General features: G+C 31.7%; 2 protein-coding genes and 2 long non-coding RNA genes across 4 annotated transcripts; 3 read left to right on the forward strand and 1 right to left on the reverse strand.

Annotated features, from left to right (window-relative positions):
• The first annotated feature begins 3,540 nt into the window (after nucleotides 1-3,540).
• On the forward strand, nucleotides 3,541-11,159 carry LOC117132585. Its single transcript, XM_033287299.1, has 4 exons — nucleotides 3,541-3,848; nucleotides 4,654-4,950; nucleotides 5,029-5,122; nucleotides 11,133-11,159. Coding segments are annotated over exons 1-4 (420 nt in total). The 5' UTR covers nucleotides 3,541-3,846.
• Nucleotides 11,160-15,397: 4,238 nt separating this feature from the next.
• LOC103857774 lies at nucleotides 15,398-23,561 on the reverse strand. The gene is made up of 5 exons (XR_004456324.1): nucleotides 23,550-23,561; nucleotides 16,100-16,652; nucleotides 15,873-15,991; nucleotides 15,733-15,784; nucleotides 15,398-15,646 (listed from the first exon to the last, which is right to left on the reverse strand). It is a non-coding gene; the product is annotated as an uncharacterized LOC103857774 (long non-coding RNA).
• Nucleotides 16,831-23,181, forward strand: LOC117132781. Its single transcript, XR_004456330.1, has 2 exons — nucleotides 16,831-21,006; nucleotides 21,041-23,181. It is a non-coding gene; the product is annotated as an uncharacterized LOC117132781 (long non-coding RNA).
• Nucleotides 23,562-24,159: 598 nt separating the features above from the next.
• LOC103857775 (protein DETOXIFICATION 44, chloroplastic) lies at nucleotides 24,160-26,987 on the forward strand. Its single transcript, XM_009135000.2, has 13 exons — nucleotides 24,160-24,474; nucleotides 24,544-24,653; nucleotides 24,726-24,878; nucleotides 24,961-25,082; nucleotides 25,165-25,300; nucleotides 25,409-25,505; nucleotides 25,609-25,709; nucleotides 25,777-25,940; nucleotides 26,011-26,082; nucleotides 26,169-26,285; nucleotides 26,380-26,475; nucleotides 26,575-26,696; nucleotides 26,783-26,987. The coding sequence occupies exons 1-13, from the start codon at nucleotides 24,257-24,259 to the stop codon at nucleotides 26,841-26,843; spliced, it is 1,569 nt and encodes a 522-aa protein (XP_009133248.1). The 5' UTR covers nucleotides 24,160-24,256; the 3' UTR covers nucleotides 26,844-26,987.
• The last annotated feature ends 718 nt before the right edge of the window (nucleotides 26,988-27,705 follow it).

A 27,705-nucleotide genomic window follows, 5' to 3' on the forward strand; every position in this document is an offset into this window, starting at 1 on the left:
CTGTGTGGATGCGATTGCTGATTATGTAAAAGGTATTCTACCTGAAGATAATGTAGCTCCTGGCTCATACTACGAGGTTCAGAAACTCGTAGCTGGTCTTGGTTTATCGTATCAGGTAATAGATGTATGCAGAGACAACTGCATGATTTATTGGAGGGCGGATGAACAGCGGGTTTCATGCAAATTTTGTGGGAAGCCTCGTTATAAAGATACGAGTGGAAGAATTCCAGTACCATATAAAAGGATGTGGTATTTGCCTTTGACGGAAAGGTTGCAGAGGCTGTATCTGTCTGAACGCACAGCGCAACCAATGAGATGGCATGCGGAGCACTCAACAGATGGTGAGATCAGACATCCTTCAGATGCAAAAGCGTGGAAGCATTTCCAATCAAAGTATCCCGACTTTGCGTATGAGAGAAGAAATGTCTACCTTGGATTATGTACTGATGGTTTCAGCCCGTTTGGCAAGAGTGGAAGACAGTATTCTCTATGGCCAGTCATTCTTACACCATACAACCTACCCCCAAACTTGTGCTTGCGACGAGAGTTTTTGTTCCTCTCGATTCTCGTTCCCGGACCAGAGCATCCTAAGAGATCACTTGATGTGTTTCTTCAGCCACTAATATATGAGTTGCAACAACTATGGACTCAAGGTGCTGAAACATACGATGTTTCGTATAAAGAAAACTTTCAAATGCGGGCAGTACTAATGTGGACAATAAGTGATTTTCCAGCATATGGTATGTTATCTGGATGGACAACGCATGGAAGGCTATCATGTCCATATTGTCAAGATAACACTGATGCTTTCCAACTAAAACACGGAAGGAAAACGTGTTGGTTTGACTGTCACAGGAGATTTCTACCACCAGATCATCCATATCGTAGAAGTAGGAATTTGTTTACGAAGAACAAGAGGGTGTTTGACAGTCCACCTCCGGAAATTCGTGGGAAAGATTTGAAGACACAACTTAGAGATTTTGGTGCAGAAAGAACGCCAGACGTCGGTGGACATGAGCATTTTCCGGTAGATGGTGTTGGAAACCTACATAACTGGCACAAAAAAAGTATTTTTTGGGATCTGCCATACTGGGAGGATCATCTACTAAGGCATAATTTAGATGTCATGCATATCGAGAAGAACTTTTTTGACAACCTGATGAACACGATCCTTAATGTTCAAGGTAAAACAAAGGATAATTTGAAGTCAAGACTGGATTTAGTCGATATATGTGCTCGTTCAGAACTTCATGTTGATGAGAGTGGTAGGGCTCCTTTTCCCATATACCGACTTGATGCAGCGGGAAAGGATGCGTTCTTTGATTGGATTTCAAACGATGTGGAATTTCCAGACGGTTACGCATCTAATTTGCGTAACTGTATCGACAGAAAGGAAGGAAAGTTTACTGGCTTGAAAAGCCATGATTGCCATGTAATGATGCAGCGTCTCCTTCCGTTTGCCTTCAAGGAACTATTACCACGAAATGTTCATGAAGCAATTGCAGGGATAAGTGGTTTCTTCCGCGATTTATGCACAAGATCAGTGACTCTTGAAGGTATTGAAAATTTGAAGACTAACATAGCTGTGATTCAGTGCAACCTTGAGAAGATATTTCCTCCCTCATTTTTTGATGTTATGGAGCATCTTGTTATTCACCTGGTAAGAGAATTGGAGCTTGGTGGTCCTGTGCAGTATAGATGGATGTATCTGTATGAGCGGTATATGTTCCATTTGAAGAAGATGGTGAAAAATTTAAGTAGGGTGGAAGGGTCTATAGTCGCACAGATGATCAATGAAGAAACTTCAAACTTTGCCGAGTACTACTTTCCAGCAGAAGTTCAGACCAAAAACAGAAGACCTGCTCGGCATGATGATAGAGGCGAACGGGCAACATATCATTGGAAGGTTCCAGACATTTTCACAGACGTTGGACGACTTAGCGGAAAACCAAAAGACCGTCGACTTACTGATCAGGAGCGCAGTCATTTGCAAACATATTTACTCACCAACTGCGAAGATGTTCTTCAATATGAAAGGATTTTCATGGCAGAAAAGCGGTTAGAATATAGATACGCCACAGAGGACGAACTAGAAGAAATGAAGCAGAGAGAATTTGGTGGATGGATGTTTACCTATGTGAGTGATGGTTTGGCCAGAGGTGAAACATTTGACGATTGGATACGCGAGATGGTCGTTGGACCAAACTTTGTTGTGAAGTCATATCCGAGATTTTGTACTCGAGGATATGCATTCACAACTCAGAAGAGGAGACGTTCGAGTACGACTTACGATGCTGGTGTTTGTTCTGCATCAGGAGATGATGTATACTACGGACACATAAATGAGATTTTGGAAATCAAGTATTTGGGCATGGTTGGATTGCGCTGTACTGTTTTCTATTGTGACTGGCACGACAACACTCCAGATCGAGGTGTGAGAACAGATGCATTTGGTGTTACATCAGTAAATTCAAGACGGAAGCTGCAATATTATGATCCTTTCATTCTTGCTTCTCAGGCCGATCAGGTTTGTTATATCAAGTACCCCCGGGTAAGGAACAGAGATGATCCATGGGTTACTGTTACAAGACTCAACCCGAGAGGCTGAGTTCAGGGAAGTTCTGAGCTGGAAGACCCACTACAACCAAGCACATCCGGCAACTTAAGTGCAGCAGAAGATTTAGGTGGAGTTGGCCTTGTAGTCGATTTAACTGACTTCGGAGAAGAAGCCGCCGTTCACGAAGAGGATGAACCAGTGATTGGAGAGTTTCACCAAGATCCAGATTCAAATTCATCTGGTGATGACGACTCGGAAGAAGACTAGCCTCGACCTTTTTTTTTTTTTTTTTTAAAGGAAAATTTCGAGGAAATTCCGAGGACAGATAGGTTTTCCTCGGAATTTCCTCGGAATAGATCTTCTCGATTGAAAACCCCAAGTTCCTCGGAATTCCGTCGGAAAATTCCGAGGAAATTCCGAGGAACTATTTATGTTTGTCGGAATTTCCTCGGAAAATACCGAGGAAATTCCGAGGAGATGGGGATTTGATTATAGATTCTTTTTCCTCGGAATCTCCTCGGTATATTCCGAGGAAATTCCGACGAACATAAGGATTTCCTCGGAATCTCCTCGGTATATTCCGAGGAAAATCCGAGGAACTGGGGGTTTTAAATCGAAAACAACGTTTTACGGATTGAATAACACGTATATAACCTTCATTAAGTGTCATAACCAGATTATGATGTTTGGAACTATGAACTTTGGTGTTTTATCCAATAACAAACACTTTTACGATTGCATGAACGAAAACCACACAACGTAAGAGAAACACTTATACACTTTAATAAACGGTAAAGGGAATACTTAGAATTATTTTTGAAATTGTGTTATTTCATGGTTTATGATCATCTATACAAAGAATCCTCAATGGTATGCATTATAATTGTATAAGAAATGAAATACGGCGAAAATAATCGATGTTTTAAAACCCCAAACCCTGGTTCCTCAGAATTTCCTCGGAGATTACCGAGGGTATTCCGAGGAAACTGGGTTCGTCGGAATATTTTCATTTAACCGGGTAAACGAAGCCGCCAAATATTTCGGGAAAATTGAATCATAGAATTCCGAGGAAATTCCGACGGAAGTATAAAATATTTCCGAGGAAATTCCGACGGATAGTTTCCGTCGGACGCCTCATAAGATTAGGGCGAGCCCGATCTTCTTCCCCATTTCTCTCTTTCTCTCCGCGCCGCTGCACATCTCCTCTCGCGATTCCGGCGATTTCCGGCGATTCCACCGTTCTCTCTCCCGTTTTTCCGGCGATTCTCCCCTAATCCTCCCCCATAATCATGTAAGAACCCTATCCCACTCTTTTAGGTTAGATTTGTATGGTTTTTAAGTAGATTTGATGATTTTGGAATGAGATTTATAGATTTTGTTAGGGTGAATGGTAGATTTGTGTAAAATGGAGTTTGATTATGTATTTCACTTGATTTGAATTTTTTTTTAGTTTTTATCAATTTTGTGGTTATAAAAATCGAATTTGAAATTATATATATATATTGAAAACGTTTTTTGTATATAAAATCTATTTTTGCATTTTAAATTCATTTATAAATTTATTAAACATTTTTAAAATCTATAAAACTTTTTTTAAGATTAAAAATCATTTATATAATATTTAAAAACATTTTTTTTGTATTTTATATGTAAAATATAAATTTATATATTTATTAAACATTTTTAAAATTTTTAAACTATTTTTTATTTATTAAAACTTTTTTTAAGATTAAAAATCATTTATAAATTTATTAAACATTTTAAAATCTATAAAACTTTTTTAAGATTAAAAATCATTTATATAATATTTAAAAACATTTTTTTTGTATTTTATATGTAAAATATAAATTTATATATTTATTAAACATTTTTAAAATTTTTAAACTATTTTTTATTTATTAAAACTTTTTTTAAGATTAAAAATCATTTATAAATTTATTAAACATTTTTAAAATCTATAAAACATTTTTAATTATTAAACTATTTATATTTTTGTGATTAAAAACTATGTTTTTAAACTATTTTTAATTTAAACTGTTTTTTTTAATTAAAATTATTAGAACTAATTTTTAAATATGTTTTTTTTTAATTTACAGGTCTAATGATGATCAGATCCGGCCTCGCCAGCGTCGTAGCCGGGGTGGTATGGGGAGCCAGTCTCGGGGTTCTTCCAGCCATGTTCAGGATTCCGTTTCGCCCCACAGCTCATACCAAACATCTCCCTCTCCATTACTCGCTCCTGCTGCTCCCTCTCCCGCTGCTGCACCCGCTCCTGGTCCCGCTGCTGCACCTGGTCCTCTGGGAGTGATGAGGGTTGCGGAGTTGGTTCGACAGCCCGGTCGTGACCATCTTCCCTATCTCACTGAGTATCCACATGGACATGGTCAAACATGGTAATTTAAACTTTTATTTTTTAAACTATTTTTTATTTTTAAACTATTTTTTTATTAATAATTTATTTTTTTTGTTAGGTTCAACCGATCCGGGAACGGGATCAGCGCATGGATCAACCGTATGATGTACTCGGCCCTCGACAGCGGACATCCGACTTTCACTCACTTCCCTGTCGAGAAGCAGCATCTGTGGTTTCAGCAGTTTGCGGTAAGTATTCTAATTTTTAAATTATATTTTTTATATTATTAAAACTATTTTTTGTAATTATTAAACTATTTTCTATATTTATTAGACATTTTAAATATTATTAAAACTTATTTTTGTAATTATTAAACTAATTTATATATTTATTAGACATTTTAAATATTATTAAAACTTATTTTTGTAATTATTTAAATATTTTTTTAATTATTAAACTATTTTTTATTTATTAAAACGACGATTTTTGTAATTTTTAAACTATTATATTTTTGTGCTTAAAAACTATTTTTAAACTATTTCAGCAAGAATTCAACTGGAATGCCGATGATACGCTCTCTATCTATCACCATTTTGTCCATAAAGTTATGGACAACTATGGGAAGCAGATGTACGAGTGGAAGAAGAAGTGGGAAGTAAACAAGGTAGTTTTTAATTTATTAACAATTTTTAATTTATTAAACTATTTTTAAAATTATTAAACTTTTTTTTTTTAAATTAAAAGGTCCCAAAGTCGATGAACGGCACGGTCTGGAAGGAGTTGTGTGCGCATTGGGATAAAGAAGAGACGAAAGAAACTTCTTCCACCAACTCCAACAACCGCAGGAGCGACCGTAAAGGAAAGGGCATCTACAAGCATAACTTGGGTGCTCAATCTATTGCCACTCTGGCGGATCGCATGGTAAGCTCAACCGCTTTTTCTTCAATTATTTAAGTTTCAGAATTTTATTTTTTTTGCATTTTCAAATCTCTAATGTTTGTCTAATTTATTTTTTTTCAAGGCGGAAGAAAATGAAGGCCACCCAGTTGATGATCTCGCCCTTATGAAAAGGCGTATACCAACAAGAAGACCGGCCAGATTGATGATGGTCTTGTGAGGGACGTGGTCGACCTGGTCCAGACTCAGGTGTATGACGAAGTGTCTCAGCTTCAAACCGATGATGACGATTCGACGGCCTCGACCAACTTGTCTCGGGTTCGAATCAACGAAATCGTTGAATCGGTAAGTTTTTTTTTTAAAAGTTCAATTTAATTATTTCTTGATTTTTATTTTATCATCAATTTAAATTATCTTAACTTCGTTATTTATATTTCAGTCGGTTCCAAAGAAAAAGGGACGTTTGGTCGGTTTGGGTCGTCGCTCCCGGTCGGCTGCTCCTTCTTCTGCACCACATGCGTATGTTGATCCAGAAGTTCTTACGGCTCAGCTGAAGGACAAGGATGATCGGATATCTGCGTTGGAGGCTCAGATGGCAGCTCAACAGGCGGGCTATGAGACCCAGAAGAGGCTGAACGAGCAGATGATGGACATGATGAAGAGGATGTACCCGAACGAGACGTTCCCGAACATTCAAGACCCGTAGTTTTTTTTTTTCCAAAAACTCTGAATGTTTTATTTAAATTTGAATATTATCTACTATGTTTTATTTTATGTTTTATTCAATTTTAATTTTAAATTTTAAAAATTTTAATTTTTTTTTAAAAAAATAATTTTTTAAAAAAATAAATTTTTAAAAAAAATAAATTTTTAAAAAAAATAAATTTTTTCAAAATTCCGAGGGAATGGAGGTCCTCGGATAATTCCGAGGAACTTTTATCCCTCGGTAAATTCCGACGAACTTTAAGTTCCTCGGAATTTTCTGAGGGAAAGGGTTCCTCGGAATTTTCCGAGAAACTCAACTCCCTCGGAAAATTCCGAGGGAAGAAAGTTCCTCGGAATTTTCCGAGGAACAAATGTTCCTCGGAATTTTCCGAGGAACTTTCTTCCCTCGGAATTTTCCGATAAACATTCCGAGAAATATTTCGTCGAAACTTCCGAGGATTGGACCATCGGAATTCCTTCGGTATTTTCCGAGGAACCTTCCGACGAACATTGTGTCCTCGGAGTTTCCTCGGAATTTTGTTTCCTCGGAATTCCGTCGGAAAATTCCGACGGAATTCCGAGGAATTATGAATTTCCGAGGAGTTATTTCCGAGGACTTTTTTCGTCGGTATATCCTCGGAATAACGTTATTCCGACGACATACCGACGATTTTTTCCCTCAGTATCCCGATGTTTTCTTGTAGTGTTTACACATTACACTTAACCTTCAATTAATCCTTTCACAACGTTTCCACCTGTTTTTCTTAATTTTTCTTTCCTTGTAATAATATTGATGATTTTTCTGCGTCAGATAGTTTTTTTTCTCTATTTTATTTGATTTAGTTTTTTTTCACACAATTGTTTTGGCCTTTATACTAAGAATCATTCATTCTCGGTTCATCTGTAGCTGTGATGGCTTTGGAGCACAAGGTAAAGCGGGGAATGTTGTTTATCATACCCATTTATGTAGTCATTTTGCATTTCTTATCTAAGTCTTCAGCTCGAGACTTCTTTCTTATTATTTGAATTAGGTTTATGATTTGCTTTATATATATATATGTAATTTCTCTGTTAATATTTAAGAAAGGATTTGAATCTTTATAAATATATTTGACTTTTAATATTTGTTTTTAATCTTTACGAGTATTTTATTAATTAAAACTGTAGTTTGTTATCGATCATAAATACTGTGTAAGCTTTTCTTTTACACTAAGTTTTATTGACCATGTCAAAAAAATCGGGTGAGACCAGTGGAGAATCTAGAGAACATATTGAATGGGTGTATTATTGGTAATAAACTTAAAAGAATGTATGTGAGAGATTTGAACTCAGAATATTATGTGTGGGTGCATAGGCTGAATTTGCCATTTAATCCACTCAAGTTGCAATGTTTTTGTCTATAGAATTGTGGATATCAATATAAATATGGTGCAGTTGCCACAACTTCTCATAAAGTGGCTTCGCCCTGGGTGACACGATCGTCGAAGTCGACGATAATGTGTGCAGAGGACTGGCTGCACCGCCACCATGAAGAGTTGCTTCTAATCGATCACTTAATCGAATTTTTTTGCAACCTCTTGTTTTTGATCCAATAATTTTTTTAAACCAGTTTATCCTAGTTGTATCTTTTAGATCTATTAGAGTTTGATAGATTTGGATCAAAAATGATTTAAAAGAATGAAATCAATGGAAAATGGCTGGTTTTTAATAAGGAAAGTAACATGAAAAAATGATAATTAAAAGATGATTTTTCTTTTTACTTAAGAAAAAAAATTAAAGCCTACATTGAACAGTATGAGACATGAACTCGGATTATATAGTAGCAATATCTAAGTCTGACCATCTAAATGTTACACAATTGAAATATTTATATGTACATACACAATAAATATTTAAAAAATCAATTTCTAATTCATCATCAATTAATCTCCAATTTTATTTGCCGATTGACCGTCCAATTCACATATAGTGTAATTCCGAACATAGATTTTAACCTTTAGAAACCGGTTGTCGTTCATACCCTAAAAAATATGCGCAGATGTGTACGTTAAATTCTGTGCCACTAGGTAGAAGGTTGAGTAGTAACTGCGAAGTTGGCAGGACAGAATCATAAAACCGCCCTGAAGTGACGCTCTAATAGTTGTTTTGATTTCTTCCCAGAATTTCCTCCATTATTTCTCAATCGGAAAACTAAAAACTTAAATTTTAGTCATCCTTTTTTGGATCTTTCAAGTAAACTCGTTCTTTGTATTTCAATGAAAGTTGTGATCATAGACCTCTACTGATTGAGGACTGTGTGGTTGATGACCAATTTAACGAAAAGCTGATCAAATAGAGTTGAAAGTGTCAGAGTGAATGTCTTTGCAAATTTCAGGCAATTTAACACTTTTGTATGTTTTTTAAGCTTAATTTTGATTTTAATTTTTTTTGTTAGATGAATGGAAGTTGGTTGTTCAAAAAAAAAAAGAGGCTCCCCACTACTCTAGTTATTTGAATCTTGCTTCGTGTTATAATTTAAAAGTTCATAGAAACAAATTAATGCTTGATGAGTATAAATTAAATGGGATAATTTGAAAAATACCTTATTTGTGATTTGTAATTTGAAAAATACACTTGTTTTTTTTCTTTTTGAAAACTAGACTTTGTAACATGTAATAAGACGTTTTTATCCTTGTTTTAATTTGTAATTTTTTATAATCATACTATTAATTTAGAAAGTATATAACTAAAAATTAAACTTGGAAAATATTATTATATGTGTTTTCTGGTAAATAAACGTTTTGAAATTAAAAAAAAAATTGTGTGTGTTGTTCATTCTTGGTATCCTTACGGCATTGAGGGATAAATGGGTTGAACCACACACATTTGCTAAGAACAGTGAAAAAGTATGTTAAGAAATTATAACGGCTAGATTTATTACGTGCTCTAGATTTACAAAGATCATAAAACATCATTTCTTCTCTAGAATCTAGTCAAAGAAGAAAAAAATACTGTAAATAACAAATTGTAGTAGAAAAAGAAAATGTACATCAATGCACCATTTGCTTCTTATATTTTCCTCTATGGGTTCCATTTCTTTTGTTGTTGTATTTTATTTTTGAAAAATTGTTTTATTTTTTTAACCACATTTTTCTGCTTTAAATTAAAATAGTAAATTAAATGTTATATAATATAAACATTAAATTTGGTCAATTTAGTAATTACACTTATGAATAAATGTAGTTTTCAAAGAAATAAAAAGATAGTGTAGTTTTCAAAATATAATCTCATGTAAAAGTATTTCTCCAAATTTTCCCTAAATTAAATCTTTCGGATTTTGTAATTCTTCAGTTCGTAACAACCTTTAATCTAAAGAATACAATAAGCTCACATAAGAATATAATTTTACAATAGTGATTTTAAAATCTATGATTGTCGACAATAATGCCTGTCCAAGCATTTCCAAATATCCCAATAATGACCCTAAGCTAAAATAAACAAAATATACGTATATAAAAGAGTAAATATATGTAATGGAACTTTTTCACACAATATGTGTATCATAATCAGCTGCTTATATTGTTTGCGCACTAATTTTGGATCAACACATATAACTTTCTATAACTGATATTATCAATAGTGACTTTATGTCTTAAATACAGGTGACTGGTAAAGAAACTTTAATAATCTTGTTAGAATTTTAACCACAGTAATCAATGAAACTTCCATAATTTTTTTTATTTATTGATATTTAATTTTTCAATATATAAAAATTAGACAATTTTATTTTTATAAAATTTAATATTATTCATCACTAATTGACAGTAAAATCAAAATAAATATTTTTTTAAAAAAATATTGCTTATAAAATATTTTACAGTTTTTTGTAATAATTTTTTTTTTGCCTTTTTTTTTTGTTTTCTCTGTATCTAATAATACAGTATGATTTTTAATTCTCTCTTTTTATAAGCTACCACTATTGATATACATCCAAAAAAATCTACAGCTAAAATTAAAATTGAAAGCCAAAAACCATAGTTTCAAGTTTCAACCAATCATCCGTAACCATTCATGGGATGAGAATATAAAAATTAGGTTAAGATCATGTAATTCAAGATTTTAAAGATTAATTTAACTACTCAGGCTCCAAATGCTCTAGAAACGAATCAAAATTGTGAACTATACAAAGATACAATAATAAAATACTTAAATAAATACTCACATTTAAGAAAGCTGTGTTCATAAATTATGCCATATATGAGCACAATTTTGTAGAGATGTACTCCTTCCGTTTTTTTAATATAAGTCGTTTTGCAAAAAAAATTATGTTCTAAATTATATGATTTTTTTTAGTTTTCTATATAAAATTTATTAACACTTAATGTTATATGACTAATAATAATATATCTTTTATTTTATCATCGGCTGATTTGTGGTTAAGCAAATAATTAATAATGTTTTTGTTTAGAAAATATAAAAAATTAGTAATTTTTTAATTTATGTACACGATTCTAAAACGATTTATATTAAAAAAAAATGAATGGAATATATTAATAATCAAATAACTGTCCAGCTTAGCTCCGTTTTCATTATTTATGTGGTTTTTATTTTTCAAAATCTTCTTTAACATTAATGTATCAGGCTATTGCTGAGGGATGTCGCCTTTGATAGTGACCTAACGGAAAGCTTACCCAAATTAAATTAAATAATGTCAGACTGAATGTGTTTGTAAATTCTCAGCAAATAAAAGATATATACACACATATCTATTTGGTTATTCTTGTGTGTGTGTGTGTTTTGTTTTCTTTTACTTGGAAGTTCTCCAGTTAATGTCAGATTGAATGTTTCTTGAACCTTTAATATTCTGATAAACTTTTTTCATCATATCTAATCTATTAATTTAAGCTCCTATTTTTATCTACTATTAATAAATCATAGTAAGATCACTTAAAGAATTAGTGAATATGACATATTTGATTATTTAGATTAATAATAAACTAACTATAAATTTGATTTTTTAATTATAATAAAATCTGTTAAGAAAGAATCTAATAATCTTATTTAAATATTTAAATATTTTTATAAATAACACATTAGTTAATTTCGTAATTAGTAAAATAATATTATTATAAATCAGTGTTAACTAAATTTTATTATAAGACAAGAAAATAAAAATAAATATATATTATTTTTTATAAATTATATAATTATATTTTGTATTATATAAAATTAGAAATGATATATGAACTAAATCTGACAAAACAATTATATTAAATAGGTAAATCAACAAATTTTATTTTTTAATTGTTTCATTTCAAATAAATTATTACTCATCATTAAAATGGGTTAAAATTCATAAACTATATAATATATTTTACAAAAAAAAATTTATTAACTTAGGTTAAACTCTTATGTCTACAACTATATATTATCTTTTTATTTATTTTATAACTCTCAACAATATATTGTTTAAAATGTTTATATACAAAAATATAATAGTATATAATAACCTTTAGTTCATATACTAATTTAAAAATATGTTATTAAAAACTATGAAATTTTAATAATTCATTTAAAATATTAATGACAAATAAAATTTATAAATTTATTTTTATTTTTATTTGTCATAACAAAATATGTTCAGAAATTTTAGAAAATATTACCAAAAGTTTAAATATTTTTATAAAATAATATATTAATGTAGTAAACAAAAGAAATTAAAATTCTTCTAATCTTCCAAACTCAAAAATAGTTATATAATTTTCCAAAGTTTTCTTGAAAAAATTATAAAATTTTGAAATAAATATTCAAACTCAATGAAAATATTTCAAATTTTACAAAAGATGAAATCATAGATAATAAGGAATAACTTTTTGAAATGCATCACGAAAAAACAAATTATATATGTTGTAAAATATCATATATCAATAAAATTTAATAAAATAATATGATAGATGCTACTATGTATAAAATTTACTAAAATAATAGGACTATATTATTAAACAAAACAGTGTTTTTACTATAATTTCCGTTAAATACTAAAATGATATGAGTTGAAATATATTTTTAAACACAACATGTAAATATAAATTATCTTAAACATATTTATTTTCTATAATATAAATAAATAAATTTTAAAAATGTATTATATGCAAAATGTATAAATTTAAATAAAACAAATATTTTGAAGGAGGTTCTCTATTTGATTATTTCGGATTGTTATTTTACCGTACATAACTTGGAAATATATTAGTAAGTAATAAAAATTAATACCAAAGTAATATGTACCAAAAAAATCACTATGTATTGATAATGTTGAATATGTAATATAAACAATAATATTATAGAGTTACAGAATATATAACACTAAAATGAAAGTTATATATCTAAAACATTTGTAATAATATAAAATATATTTATAAAATAAAAAAATATCCGCACGGACGTCTGAGTTTAAATCTAGAACGAGTTTTGGGAACCTCATATGATTTTTTTTAATATATTGCAATTATTTTATTTTTTATGCTGTGGTGATTACTCTCTCATATAACTGAAGTTAATTCAAAATCAAATAATAAAATATTAAGGGTTAGAATGACCAGAATCTTTGTCAATCGTCAATCACTAACATATAGGGTCTGACTGGTTCAAACGCAGCAATTACGGTTGCGGGAGTTTGCGGATGCGGATGGTTGCGGTTTCTAGCAGTTTTAAGAGATTTGTACGACTGGTTTTACGGTTAAAAATTGGTGCGTTTGCGGAATACTTATGACTGGTTAACTATCAAATGCAGCAGCAGTTAAATAATAATTAACAATATTTATATTTTATATTATTATGAAAATATCAAAAATCATAATATTATAATAATATAAAAATTATATTTTGAAAGTTATAGTTTTAAATTTTAAAAGTTTATAGAAAATATTTTTATTTAAAAATATAATAGATATATTTTAGTATTTTTATAATTCTAATTTAAAATTTTTATTTTTATTTTTGTATTTATATTGTTTAAAAAACGAATTATCATCCCGCAACCGCTAGCTGGAACCAGCTTTTGCATTTATGAGTTTTAGAACGGTTCGAATGATTATTGCAAAACGCCAACAACCGTTAACAACCGTAAAAGATGCGTTTATGGATGGTAGCGGAAAAACCAGTCATTCCCTTAGTCAAAGTATCATCCGAACAAACTGAAAGGTCACTACCCCCAAAATTAAGCTTCATAAATTGTAACATCACGAGTCTTAAAGTTCGCGGAAAAACAAAATTTTGACTGATTTGGGCACTCTATTTGATATCTCAAAATACATATAATTTTTAATTGCAGATTTTTAAAATTACGGAAAATCCAACCGAAAGCAACTTCAGACAAAAGATATATAATCCGTTCCGATCATATACTGTAACCCATTTATGGTTCGTAAATTCAGCCTTATAACCTTTAGAATATAGTAAGTTTGAAAAGAAAAAATCTTTAGAATAAGGAACTGAATGGAGGTCAAAAGCTTAGGAAGCTTTCTTTAAAATACAGATGGATGTAAAACTGTAAACCACTATCCCTCTATTGAAATTATGAAAATATGTTTTATGGTTGTGGAAGATTCTTTAGTTCAGATAAAGGTTTCAACAAAAAAATGAGTTTCATACAGTGCATCTTCGTAAAAGAGATAAAATTATAGTATTTTTTATATTTTAGAATAGCATAATTAAACAGCATTAAATATACATTTTATGATTAAACTCAAAAGCATATCTAAGCTTTTACAATGATAGTAACGCAAGTGCTTTCCAAGAGTCATTTTAATTCTCCTTTCAAATAGACGTATTATATTTATATATTCCATGTATAGTACTTACTAAGCTACCATACATATTTCCCTACATTTAATTTGTAGCACCGCTTTCGTAACTTCAATGTAAATCGTTCAAGTCTTCTTAACATATATATTAAAATCAAATCATTAGCATACATTCAAGTTTTGACTAGTACTTGAAATTATACAAAGTTAAAATTCATCTTACTTAAACAAAAAGAGCCATCCATCACAACTTTAGTAGGAGGAAATTTTGATGTATTTGAAGAAAAAAATTAGCGCATGTGTTTCAAGTTTTCAATTGTAATGAAAGGTCAAATTATATGAGCCGGCCGGCGTAACCAATATTTCATTAAAAATATATAAATTGTTAAATGACAAATTTTTATCATAGACATTTTGTTAGGTATCTATTTCATTCGACAGAATCATTAAAATTAGGTCATTTTGTAAGTTAGTTCTTTTCTCAAGATGCACTTCGTAATTTAGGTAATTTGTAATTTAGCTGGAAATATTTTTTTTGTTAGAGCATAAATAAATTACAGATATGTCGGCGTGCCAGTATGTATAACTTAGAGCATGATTATCCCATGATCCTTAAGTAGGTTTCTTAATGATTATTTAATATTTTAAATGTACTTAAGTGGAATTAAGAACTCTAGTTAAGAAACTCTTATTTTGAGCGGTCCAATGGGAGTTTCTTAATTACAGGTTCTTAAAAAAAAAAATTATTTTTAATAAAAAAATTATTTATTAAATAAAACATATAAAAAGATAACATTTAAAACATTGATTTTAAAAATACATAATAACAAAGATTAGTATAATAATCGAAAATAATTCGAAAAAAAAAATCTGAGCTTGAATGGAAAAATTCTCAAAGGTAAATGAATGGAAAAATTCTCAAAGGTTTGATCAAAATGTTAATCAAAATTTTCATTAAGTGATCACTCAAAATTGTTTTGAGAAAAAAAAACCATGAGATAATTTTTTTTTATAAAACTTGTTTACAAGTCGAAGGAAACTTGTTTATGAAACTTGTTTTCAAAAAAGAACTTGAGAAGGAACTTGAGAGAAGATGTGTGATGAATGAAGAAGAGTGTTGTGTTGTGAATAAAAGTTTGGTATACAAAGTTTATATAGACAAGACTACAAGAGTTCACATGACTACAAGAGTTCACAAGTTTATATAGACACAAAGCTTTACAAGTCCTGACTGATGACTACAAGAGTTTGCAAGAATACAAGATTACAAGAGTTGGTACGTAAGCATTGCACAAGTGATTACTACACAAGTCCGTGACTGATGACTGATGACTTTACACTCTTCTTGACCTGAAAAAAATGAGAACATGACACCCTCTTCTCTCTCTCAAAGTGACAAGCCATGTGACCACAAAGAGCTTTAGAAGAAGTGAAACCTTTACCACATTCTCTGCGAACTTCCTCTCTTTGAACTGCTCCATCTTCTACCTTAAAGACAAAAGATCAAACCACTATATAAGCACAGATCAGAAGAAGAAGAATGGGAAACTAGTGAGAACCCACTTATTTAAATTACCTCAAATCTTGGAAGAACACAATGAACTAGAGAATCATCAAGCTCAAAGCTTGATACTTTCTGACAGAGATCAGTTTTTGGGGAATGTAACAGTCCTCTCTTGTTAACAGGCAACAGAACTAGACCACATTCAAGGACGTATCAGTGTGTCAAAGATAATGAATCAGATTTCCAACTAAACAATCATAACCCACGATGACAAATACAAATTGCACAATTGAAATTACCTCTCCTATTATTGCAGGTCCTGGTAGCTTAATCCGATAAATGACCTGCAGGAACAAAAATATAAACTCAATTCTCCAAAACTAAGAGCAATACAAGAGCTTGTGGTGGGTTTCGGTCCTTCTCTAACGGGTTTGAGAAGAGATGATGGAGGAGACGCGAACAGGACCGAGACACTCGTCTGACGGAGGAGACAAGAGAAGACGGAGAAGTTGCCGTTAGGACCGACGGAGGAGACGCAAGTCGTGGATTTCGATCCTTCTTCGGACGATCGCGACGAGAGAAGACGCGGTGAGGAACGAGAGAGTCTTCGTCTGTGGTGTTTTCTTTGATTCACTCGTGACGGAGAAGACGAGAGAACACGACGGTGAGGATCGAGACGGACCGATGGAGTCGCACTCTTTGGATCGTTCTCCTCTGACGGAGAAAACAAAAATATACGAAACTGTGAGAAAACGAAAGAAAGAAAGAAAAGAAAAAGGAAAAAAAAATAGAAAAAATGTGGGCCGGACACGTGGTCTAAAAACCACCATAATAATCGGTCACAAAAACTACCTATTAAGGATCGACTTTCCCCCTTTAATTTTGTTTTCATTTAAATAAATCACCAAATTAGCTTAAGGATCCCATTAAGGATCACCGTTAAAGATGGTCTTAGGCACTTTTTTTGTAAGTTAATTATCTTAAATGCTTAGAATCAAATATATATATATATATATATATACTGAATATAGAACCACGCGTCTGTAATCGAGTGGTTAAGGGTTCCGTGGATTTTCAAAAAATCTGAATTCGAATCCGCGTGTGTGGCTACCAGAATTTTTCACATTCTTTTTCCGGAGAATTAGTTTACCATTTTTTTTATATACTGAATATATAGACAGGTGTAAATATGGTAAAAGTCAAAATAATTTTGTACGGTCTTCTTGTCCGTCAATGATCGTCATAATATATCTTTTGAAACCAAGTGAATACGTATTTGACTTCCGACCGTAGTCGGCAGGAATGCTTGACAATCTTAAAAGATAAAGTAAAAGTTTCGACATTCGTTAATCATTTTGGTAAACATTTATGCGAAAGGCACTTCACCATTATTTAACCAGAAACTTACCTATTTGGCAATTTTTTATTTTTTTCGTTCAAAAACGAAACTTACCTATTTGGCAAGAATTGTACCTCTGATATATATTATATCCACCTAAAATATCTAACTATTAACTCTTGTTAATTGTTATGCTTATATTTGCAATAGTTTGTAGTATTGCAGGAAAAAGTATCTGCATATTTAAAATAGTAAACTATATGTTACCCACAATAAATTAAAAAAATATTGTGAAGTCTTGTACGTAGAATTTTACCCAAAAAAAAAATCTTGTACGTAGTTTGCAAATGTGAATAGGGTCGGATATTTTGAATCTCGCTTCAATGATATTCAGTAATATGCGCTAAATAGATATAATACCGACCGAGGAAAGGCATTATGCATGTACTGGTAAGATCAGCAAGTGTTATTCTTTTCATAGGGTTTAATCGAATTTCATTTTTCAAATGATATATACAGCTTTTTGGGCCACTGAAAATTTCATTAAATTATTGTTAATATATTGATATATATTCACTTAAAGTCCGGGATAGTCTGATCAGAGGCGTGCCTACAGTGTATTGAAAAAGGCATTCGTCTCAGGCCCCGATTAATATGACTGTTTTTAGGGTCCCAAAATTTAAAATAATTTCTAGTCTAGTGGTTTAGACTTATTTAAAAAAAAGTATTTCTACGAAAATTAATTAACTCATTTTGTGAATTCTTGTATTTTTTCTATATGACATAATATAACATATTTACGTTATAAACTTATTCTTTTTCAATATTAGACTTGTGTATTTGATGAAAATAATATATCATATTAGAAAATTATTTTCATTACGTTGTAAATAAGTTTATTTTTAGAACTCGCCTTAGGCCCCTAAAATTCTTCGCACGGCACTGAGTCTGATAGCACGTAGTATTATACAATCTACATTATAGATGCATCTATAAATTTTTCGACAAAAGCATTTATAATGCATTTCATGAATTAGTTTTCCTTCATTTCTGTGAATCAAAGGACCTGAAAAATAAAGACAAACAAACGATACGGGATAATAAATCACATATGGACTATCGAGTACAAATATTACTATAAGATAATACTTTCCCAACAAGAAAGAAATTTAATACTAAAGAACTTTCAGAAGTGAAATTATTACGAAAAAGAATATGCAAAATAATTACGAAAGTGATTACTTAATAATATATATACATATATTTGTTAGAATATGCAAAGGAACTAATTCACGTTCAACGGAGAGAAGGTGACGTGTGTTTCCTTTGAACCCAAGTTCCTTAAACTCTTATCTTCTGTCTATAAATAACACTTTCTCTTCACCTTCTTCTATCCTCATTCCCATCTTCTTAGCTTCACTTTGCCCTCTAATATCTTTAATGTTTAACAACAGAAAAAGAAAGTACAGAAGAATCTGTAAAGCTCAGGAGGGATAGCGCCATCATCATCATCTCATTCAAATTGATATTTTGGCGCTGTCCATCCTGAGTTTCATTGGCTCTTCTTACTACAATGCTTTAGAGAGACAGCTAAATTTCATAATCAAGCTTAGGGTCTCAAAGAAATTAACATAAGAGTATCTTATTTCCTTTCTTTTTTGTTTTATAAAAGAAAATTAGTCTCTAAAACAAATCATGAAGAGAAAAGAAAAGATCTCTTCTTTGGCCTCTTTATCCGGTGAAACTCAGCCACCGACGTGTAGTGTTGTTACTACCGTTTTGGTAAGAATAAAACTTTGATTAGTGTCGAGCCAAACTTTCTAAACCAATCATTCTGCAAAAGGGTGAAATCCTATCGTTTATATACAAATATTCTTACCTTTTTTTTGACAAAAACAAATAGTCTTATATTTTCTAGCCACAGCTGCAATATCATAAATATTTTTTTTTCTCTTTTTCTTTTAGATTTATTAGGTTTTACTTTAGTGCCTGTGGTTGGGGCCAGGCTAAGTAAGTGAGGAACATATATGCTCTGCTGCATGAACCACGTGGACTAACATGCATATACGCAGTTACATTTATCTTCCTCATAGGTTTCCCTTTCAGTCTTTTCACTATATTTTAAATTTATATTATCATGTTGAACAAACCTAGTTGAAACTGAATATTTATTCTCTATATGAACAAAGTCTACACTTCTCTCGCTTAAAACTAGCTTGTGAACTATTTAGTTTGTCTTGTGAGTCCAGTGACTTTTTGCTACCAAACGTTGGGTAACCACATGTACAGTTAGATGTAAATTACTATATTATACAGTCTGAAAGAGTTCATTAACTAATGGAACCTTTGATAAAATAAAAACGTTTCCAAGTACCACAAAAGAACCATGCATTATCATATATAGTTATGGATGAACAGCAGACAGTCAGACAGAGAGAGTCTCTATTTTCGGTAGCGTTTTTACTCTGAAAAAAAAAAAACAAATCTGTGAAATGTTTCTACTATTTTCTTCCTATCAGGTTTTCTTTTTTGAGTGTTAAAAAAAAGGCTTGATAGGAAGAAAATATGCATGAAGATATTATAGAAATTAAGAACGAATTAACTTTTAAAAAATCAAACTAAATCATTTACTAAACTTACTGACAGAATCATCAAATTCATTCATTATTGTAAAATGTGTGCACACGATAGAGCTTAGACACAACTGAAACTAAACCAAATCTGATAAGCAACATGGAACCGGTTTTATAACCTCTGATACTAATACGTTATTTTCTTTTTATAAACGTCTGACAAACGAGTAATGTCATAACAAAATTCTTCAAGTAAAGGTAATCAATGATATTACAGATTTTATTTTATAAAACAAACGAAGGAGAAATAGATCCTGGTATATAATTACCTCCACACCTTACATTATTGATAAAGTTGAATAAGAGATAAATATTTTTTAAGATGGGGTCTGAATTAAATAAAGAGTTATTGTGCATTTAATTAGGTATTATTTGTTGTGCAAGAAAGTCCAATGATTATAATGTTAACAAGGTCTTATGTTAACAAATAAAAAGCTTTTAACTATTTTGAATTTTTGTCACTAATGAAACAATTTCATTCAAACATGTTGAAATTATTATAATTAATACATAAAATAAATGATAAATTATTGTGGTAAATACAATTAATGAAATACTTTGAATGAATAAAAAATATATATGTAAAAATGTAATAAAATATTTAAAATATGTAAGTTTGTTTTGTACTTTTGTAATAAATTATTTTAAATTAGTTGAAAAATTAATAAATGAAATGGTTAAAATTAATTAAAAATGAGAAAAAATGTAAAATCATTTACAAATAGGTAAATATTGTTTTGTATCTAGTTATAATAGAATATATATGTAATATATATATGTAATATGATGTTGCCATATTGGTATAGATTTTTTGCTGTATACGTTCATAATCAGGCATTGGAAGAGTAAATGAACTCAAAAGATAGGTCTTGTTCTGCACATTTTACTGGGACCGCAAGTCATGTAAAGCTGCTCTGCTGATGCTGCACGGCGTCGCAATCTCTATTATTATTTATTTCTTTTAACGAACGCTGCTAACATTTGCCCAATTCACGATGAGAAATAAAAGGTGGCTTCAATTCGCTGCCTTACTCGTGTACGTCCACTATGATGATTCCTGTATTTTTTTTACTAAGCTACTGTATTTTTTTTATAATAAAGTCCTCTATGATTTTATAAGGCATACAATCAAATTCAACTCTGCTAAATGGTACAAACGTGGCTGATATTTATATTATTAATATGTATATATTCTTATAAGATACTATTATATTTCGTGAAAATGCATTCCGAGGTTTTCAGCAAAAAAAAAAAAAATGCATTCCGAGGAGATTCCAGATACATATTCAAAATTTGATTTTGTTAATAGGTTGTGACTACATGAACACTTATTAGGATTGTTTCCCCCACTTAGAGCATCTAAAAACACACTTTATTTTGAAGTTTTAAATACATGAAAGCTTATTACGGTTTTTACATTTGTCATAATTAATTTAAATTCATAAGAAATTAAATAACTAGCACATATATAAAATAATTATAACAATATTAATTAATAAAATATTACATTCAAATATAAAATTTTAAATATAAATAGATGATTAATATTAAACCTCATGCAAAATATAATATTATTCCATAAAATTATTTTCGTAATACACATATGATCAATTAGTGTATTTCGAAGTAAAAAATGACTTTCTCTTGTTTTTTAATTTAAGGATTACGAGTTAAAAATTATTGAAATCAGATGATATTAATACTTTTGAACAAGAAAGTAAAAGTGAAAAATTAAAATATTGCTAAAAACTTAACTTTTATCTATGATATTTATACTCGTGAATACATTCGATATGAACATGAAAGAATTGTACAAAAATACATCAAAAAAAACAACAACAACCATCTTCGATTACACAAAACTTGTTTGGATGATATTTTGGAGATTTTAGAAGTTCCACATCAAATTTACCTGACTATTTGTGTTGTATATTAAATTTTTGTAATAGTTATGTCTTCGTGTAACTTTCTAAAGCTTTTTTTCTTAAATTTCCTTTGTGTATTGTTATTGTCTAAATCTAGTATTAAAATATTTAAATCTTATTTTAAAGTGTTATTTAATTTATGTGTAAAATTTAAATTTATAAAAAATGAAATGTTTATGAGATATAAAAATTTGAAGGATTAAAATGATAAACGAGAAGGTATTTAAGAATCATAAATGTAATGTGTAATTAGAAACCAAAATGCAAACAAAAATATGAAACTTCAAATTCGAAATTTTGAGTAATGAAACTTCAAATATCTATATATATAAAGGAGAGTTTTCTCTCACCTTAGCCCTCCACCTCATCACATTACATAGGGCATTTTGTGACACTTGTCACTTCCTGATTAAGAAATTAATATCATCTATTTATTTTGTGGGCTAACAAATCTGTTTTATTTATCTAGGCTTTCTGATTTTATTTGATCCATTAGCTCAATAAACAAGTTTCTTTATGGTCACAATGTAATGATTTAGGCCGTCTTAACATGTTTATTTGTTGTACTTCTTTACTGGACTTATCACACTAACGTAGCGTCGTAGCCAGTTAATATGAATTCTCAGTTTTTTTCTAACTGCAGTTGGCAAAGAAAACATGAACTAATCATTGCGTCTTACTCTTCCAACAGATTCTTTGAAGCGGGAAACAAACATAGGAGGTTAGCAGCCACATTACTACCCAGGCTACTTTCATTGTAACTAAAAGTTTACGCACAAAACAAAATAAACTGATTTGTTCCTGTTCAACCTGCAACATCCATTGTTGCACCCAGTCAACAAATAAGAGGCCACCCCTTAAACCATTTAAACTTCATTACAAATCCATTCATAATATTTATTTTTCAAGTTTCATCAAACCAAGATCAACTAAAAAACAAAAGAGTGAATTTAACATTTTTTCTCTTTTAATTGCTAAATTCATGTTAACTAAAATTAACAAGATATTGATGAAAAACCATAACCCAAAAATAGAAAAAAAAACAATAGGATGAGAATAAAATATAAAAATAAAACAAAATAAAACTGATTCTTAAAAATGTTATCTCATTAATTCCAAAAGGCCTTGAACATAAATCTAATATTGATATTAAAATAAAAATTGTTTAATGACATTGTCCAAACGGAAGACACAATACAAAATAATATTAAAAATGCATAAGAACAATAATAACAATATATGACTTAAAATAAAATCTGTAGATGTAAAAATCTACACCGCCAAAAGAAAAACATATCATACTCCAGTAAAACAATCTTAACAATCATATAAAAATAGCAATAACGGAAATAATGATTCACACCTAATATATTATGAAATGATTCGAAATAAAAACAAATGTTAAACAAAATACTTAATGAACCCCTCCCCAGCGCTCCGACTTACCAACTACGATTTGCAAAATACCAAAAACGCACACCTTAGAAGATTTAGCTATTCTCATAAAATAGTTAATTCAGGTCCGATCAATGTTGGACCATGATTAAAAAAATCAGTTATTGGATTCAAAATAAAAACAAAATAATTATTAATCAGTATATCTACAGTGAAACCCTTAATAGATTGCCACATCCATGACATTGACAAAACATGCGACGATTGTTATTAAGAGGATAAAATAATTATTATTTTCATTCAAACAAGATAATCACAAAACAAACATATTTATTCTATTTTTATTGAATCGATCAGAAAACCACTTACAATATTTCTCTTAAACTTTAACTTCAAAACAAAGTAATATATTACTATCATTAACCACTAACAAATAGATACAAAAACAATATTGAACTCATTAGAACATAAAACATACAAACCCGGCGCGTAGCGCCGGAATACCACTAGTATAGTTTCAATTTAAAGTTTTGAAGTTTATTTTTAAAGATTTTTTTTTTTCATATTTGGATTATAAAGTGTCTTTTGGAGATGCTCTTATACAAACTAATTAATGTTGGTCATATGACTACAAATATCAACTGAAAAAATGTATGCATTATTCATTCCTCTCTTATCATCTTCTTTGTCCTCAGTTCCCTGTATATTTTTTTGGGTTTTTGTGCTCATATTTTAGGAATTTGTACCTTTGAGTTCATTGTCTAGGTTGAAACAGAGAATTAGAAGGGCATTATCTCTCTGAATAGAATAGGTTAACAAAAGTGATATGAGCTACAAACAAACACAATGAGAACGATTCACATATCTTAACGATATCCCATTTCAACTATCTTGATTTGGTTTAGACACTCAGATTTCAGATTATAACAGTTATCTAAATTGATACAATACAAGAAGCAAAAAAAACCTACACGTACACAACTCACACTTGCAAGGAAAGAATGCATGAAAAAGCCCATAAGAGGCCCATGCTTAAAAATATTTCAACTCCTCTCCTCCGACCGTTTAATCAGTTACTACAGTAGTTGTACTATTAGATAAAGAACATGCGGTTCTCTTTCTTCCCCTCCGCCGAGACTTTCTGTCTTACTCTCTCTCTCTGTAATGGCGGCGGTCGCGACGTTCCTCTCTCTCTCCCCTCTTCGATCATCGTCAACTTTCCAACTTCGCGATCTTCCTCGTAATCCTAATCCATCGATTCGAAGAAGAATCCACTTCAAATCTCCCGTCGTAGCAGCTTCTTCTAAGAACTCCTCTCCTCAAAATATACAGAACATAGTGGAATCTCCCGAACCGGATCCTGATCCTAAACCGGAACATGGGTAAGCTTATATGCTCTTGTTACTCCTTCCTAACTTGTAAAGTTAATATCTTGTTTTATTGGTGTTCAGGATTGGTAATATCGGAATGGAGATTATGTCGATTGCGTTACCGGCGGCGTTAGCTTTGGCCGCTGATCCTATTACATCTCTTGTCGACACAGCTTTTGTCGGACACATTGGTAAAGTCTTGAACTTGATTTTCTTTGGTTTTTAACATTGTTAATGAAAACTCTATTTGGTTAATGTGACAGGCTCTGCGGAGTTAGCTGCAGTAGGAGTCTCGGTTTCTGTGTTTAACTTGGTGTCTAAGCTCTTCAATGTCCCGTTGCTGAATGTGACTACATCGTTTGTTGCGGAAGAGCAGGCCATTGCTGCTAAGGATGATAAAGATTCTACTGAAACCAGTAGTGTTTTGTAGTACTTAGTTAAAGATTATTGATATGTTTTGTTTTCTGATTTTTGAGTCTGTTGTTTTGGTGTTTAAAGGAAAGAAAGTGTTGCCTTCTGTGTCAACGTCGTTGGTTCTTGCAGCTGGTGTTGGTATCGCAGAAGCGATTGCTCTCTCTCTTGGGTCTGATTACTTGATGGACATCATGGCTATACCTTTTGTATGTTTACCATTTGGATCATTTGTTAGCTATCTATATTTGCAGTTTTGTAAGTGGTTTGTGATCTCTTTTTTTTTATCAGGATTCACCGATGAGAATACCAGCAGAGCAGTTCCTAAGACTTAGAGCGTATGGTGCACCGCCAATTGTAGTTGCATTGGCTGCACAAGGAGCTTTTCGAGGTTTCAAGGACACTACAACGCCTCTATATGCCGTTGGCAAGTATTGCAACATTCATCTTTTGTTTTGTTTTCTTGTATATATATGCATGTCTGAATAAAGAATCACAGTAGCTGTTTCTGATGTGGTAAACTATGTATGGACAGTTGCGGGGAACGTGCTTAATGCGATACTGGATCCTATTCTGATATTTGTTCTTGGTTTTGGTATCTCTGGTGCTGCCGCTGCTACTGTGATTTCTGAGTACGTCCAAAAATGTGGTAAACTTTTGATACTTTAATAGACTCGTCTTGTCTTTGATTCATGGCTTATTATTGTTCTCTCACTTGTGAAAATGTTTCTACAGGTACTTGATTGCTTTTATACTTCTGTGGAAGTTGAATGAGAATGTGGTTTTGCTTTCTCCTCAAATCCAAGTGGGCAGAGCCAACCAGTACCTTAAATCAGGTATCTCCACAAATTGTTCAAGTTTCTTTAAACGATTCAGAATGATAGTGTATTGATTCATGCTTAGGTGGGCTTCTGATTGGTAGAACGGTGGCGCTGCTTGTCCCATTCACGTTGGCTACTTCGTTAGTGGCTCAGAAGGGACCTACTCAAATGGCTGGACATCAAATCTGCTTGGAGATCTGGTTGGCTGTCTCTTTACTCACCGATGCTTTAGCCATTGCTGCACAGGTCTTAATAAGATACATCATTTATGTATTGTGGAAAAGTATTCACTAAAATGTTCTTCCCCTTGATTCAGAGTCTGCTTGCGACCAGTTTCTCTCAAGGAGAGTACAAACAAGCTCGGGAAGTTCTCTATGGTGTCCTTCAAGTTCGTGTTCCCTAGCTCCCTTGTTTATGTGATTCCTGATTGATATATGTATACAAGAACCGCAACATTTTCTGGATCTTGAGCAGGTAGGTTTAGCAACTGGAACTGGTTTGGCTGCTGTTTTGTTCATTGGATTTGAACCATTTTCGAGCTTATTCACAACGGATTCAGAAGTTCTGAAGATTGCTTTGTCAGGGACCTTGGTAAGATCTAAACTTACACTCTCCTAAAAGTTTCAAAAGGGTAGCCTTAAGACAACAACTTTGAACGTTTCTAAGTAATGTTGTTTGAATGCAGTTTGTGGCTGGATCACAACCGGTGAATGCTATAGCGTTTGTTCTTGATGGGCTTTATTATGGAGTCTCTGACTTTGGATTTGCCGCTTACGCTATGGTCTCTCTCTTTCTTCTTCATCAGTAGGAGTGTTTTGTTTCCCTTTACACCCACCCACCTACAAAAAAAGTCTGATTAGTTGTCGTTGTTTTGGAACAGGTGATTGCTGGATTCATATCTTCCTTGGTCATGCTTCTGGCTGCACCAACGTATGGCCTCGCCGGGATTTGGACGGGTTTGTTCATCTTCATGGCGTTGCGGTTAGTTGCCGGAGCCTGGAGGTAACGAAACAAACAGACCACTCTAGTTTTCAATTACTTTAAAACAACTTCTCTTTAAGGATTGTTGCTGTCATGTTCTTTTTCAGATTGGGGACAAGAACCGGTCCATGGAAAATGTTGTGGTTAGCTCCAGATAAGCCAGAATAAGTCCGCGTGTAATATTTTTTTTTTGCGGTGTGAAATGTGAGTCTTTAAGAAAATGAAAATAAAGTGAACTAACAATGTAAAAGCTATAGTTCTACAGTTTAGTTGATGCTAGAACCTGAAACACACTAGATACGGATTGAACCCTACGAACTTTCTCTAACTCTTCCTTCTCCTTCAGAGGAGCTCTGTTTTAAACCGTTATCCTCTTTTACCATCGCTTTACACAGAAATAGATTGCCCTTTGTATTTTATTTAGCCTGGATCAGACATCAGAAACTGAGGTGGAAACAGTTCTCTATTATCGTCTGGGAATACTCGTGGTGCTGATGTTACGGCTACTGAACACGTCTTCCTTTATCAGGCTATAGATTAGTGATAGATTGCTTTGCGACTACGACTTTGAATTTTCGTGGTAAGTTAATATATTATCCTATTGTCCAAAATTTTGGGTGACAATCCACTCTGAATTGATATCTTCTTTGTTGCCGAGAAAATGACATTTTTATGTTAGGGGTTTAGCTTGTGGCGCAAGCTACCAATCTGACATCTTCCACTTTCTTCTTTCTGAATCGGAATCTCATAGACTCGAATGAAGTTTTTGTTATTGTGTGTGTCTTATAGATTTCTTTGCGTCTAAGACTTTGAGTTTCACAATATTTTATTGTTTGGTGGAAAATGACATATTGGTGCGTGTATCAAAACCATAACATATCAATTAAGGTGGATTGTCACCTAATTACATAAATCTTTGGTAGCAATTCACTTTAACCAGAGAGCTTTCCTTTACAAGGTGGTTTGGCGTTTGGCACAAGCTACCAATTTTACATGTTCCATTTTTATGATATAGACTTGTCTTCATCCC

This window comes from Brassica rapa, chromosome A03 (assembly GCF_000309985.2).
Source record: "Brassica rapa cultivar Chiifu-401-42 chromosome A03, CAAS_Brap_v3.01, whole genome shotgun sequence".
NCBI classification, from domain to species: Eukaryota; Viridiplantae; Streptophyta; class Magnoliopsida; order Brassicales; family Brassicaceae; genus Brassica; species Brassica rapa.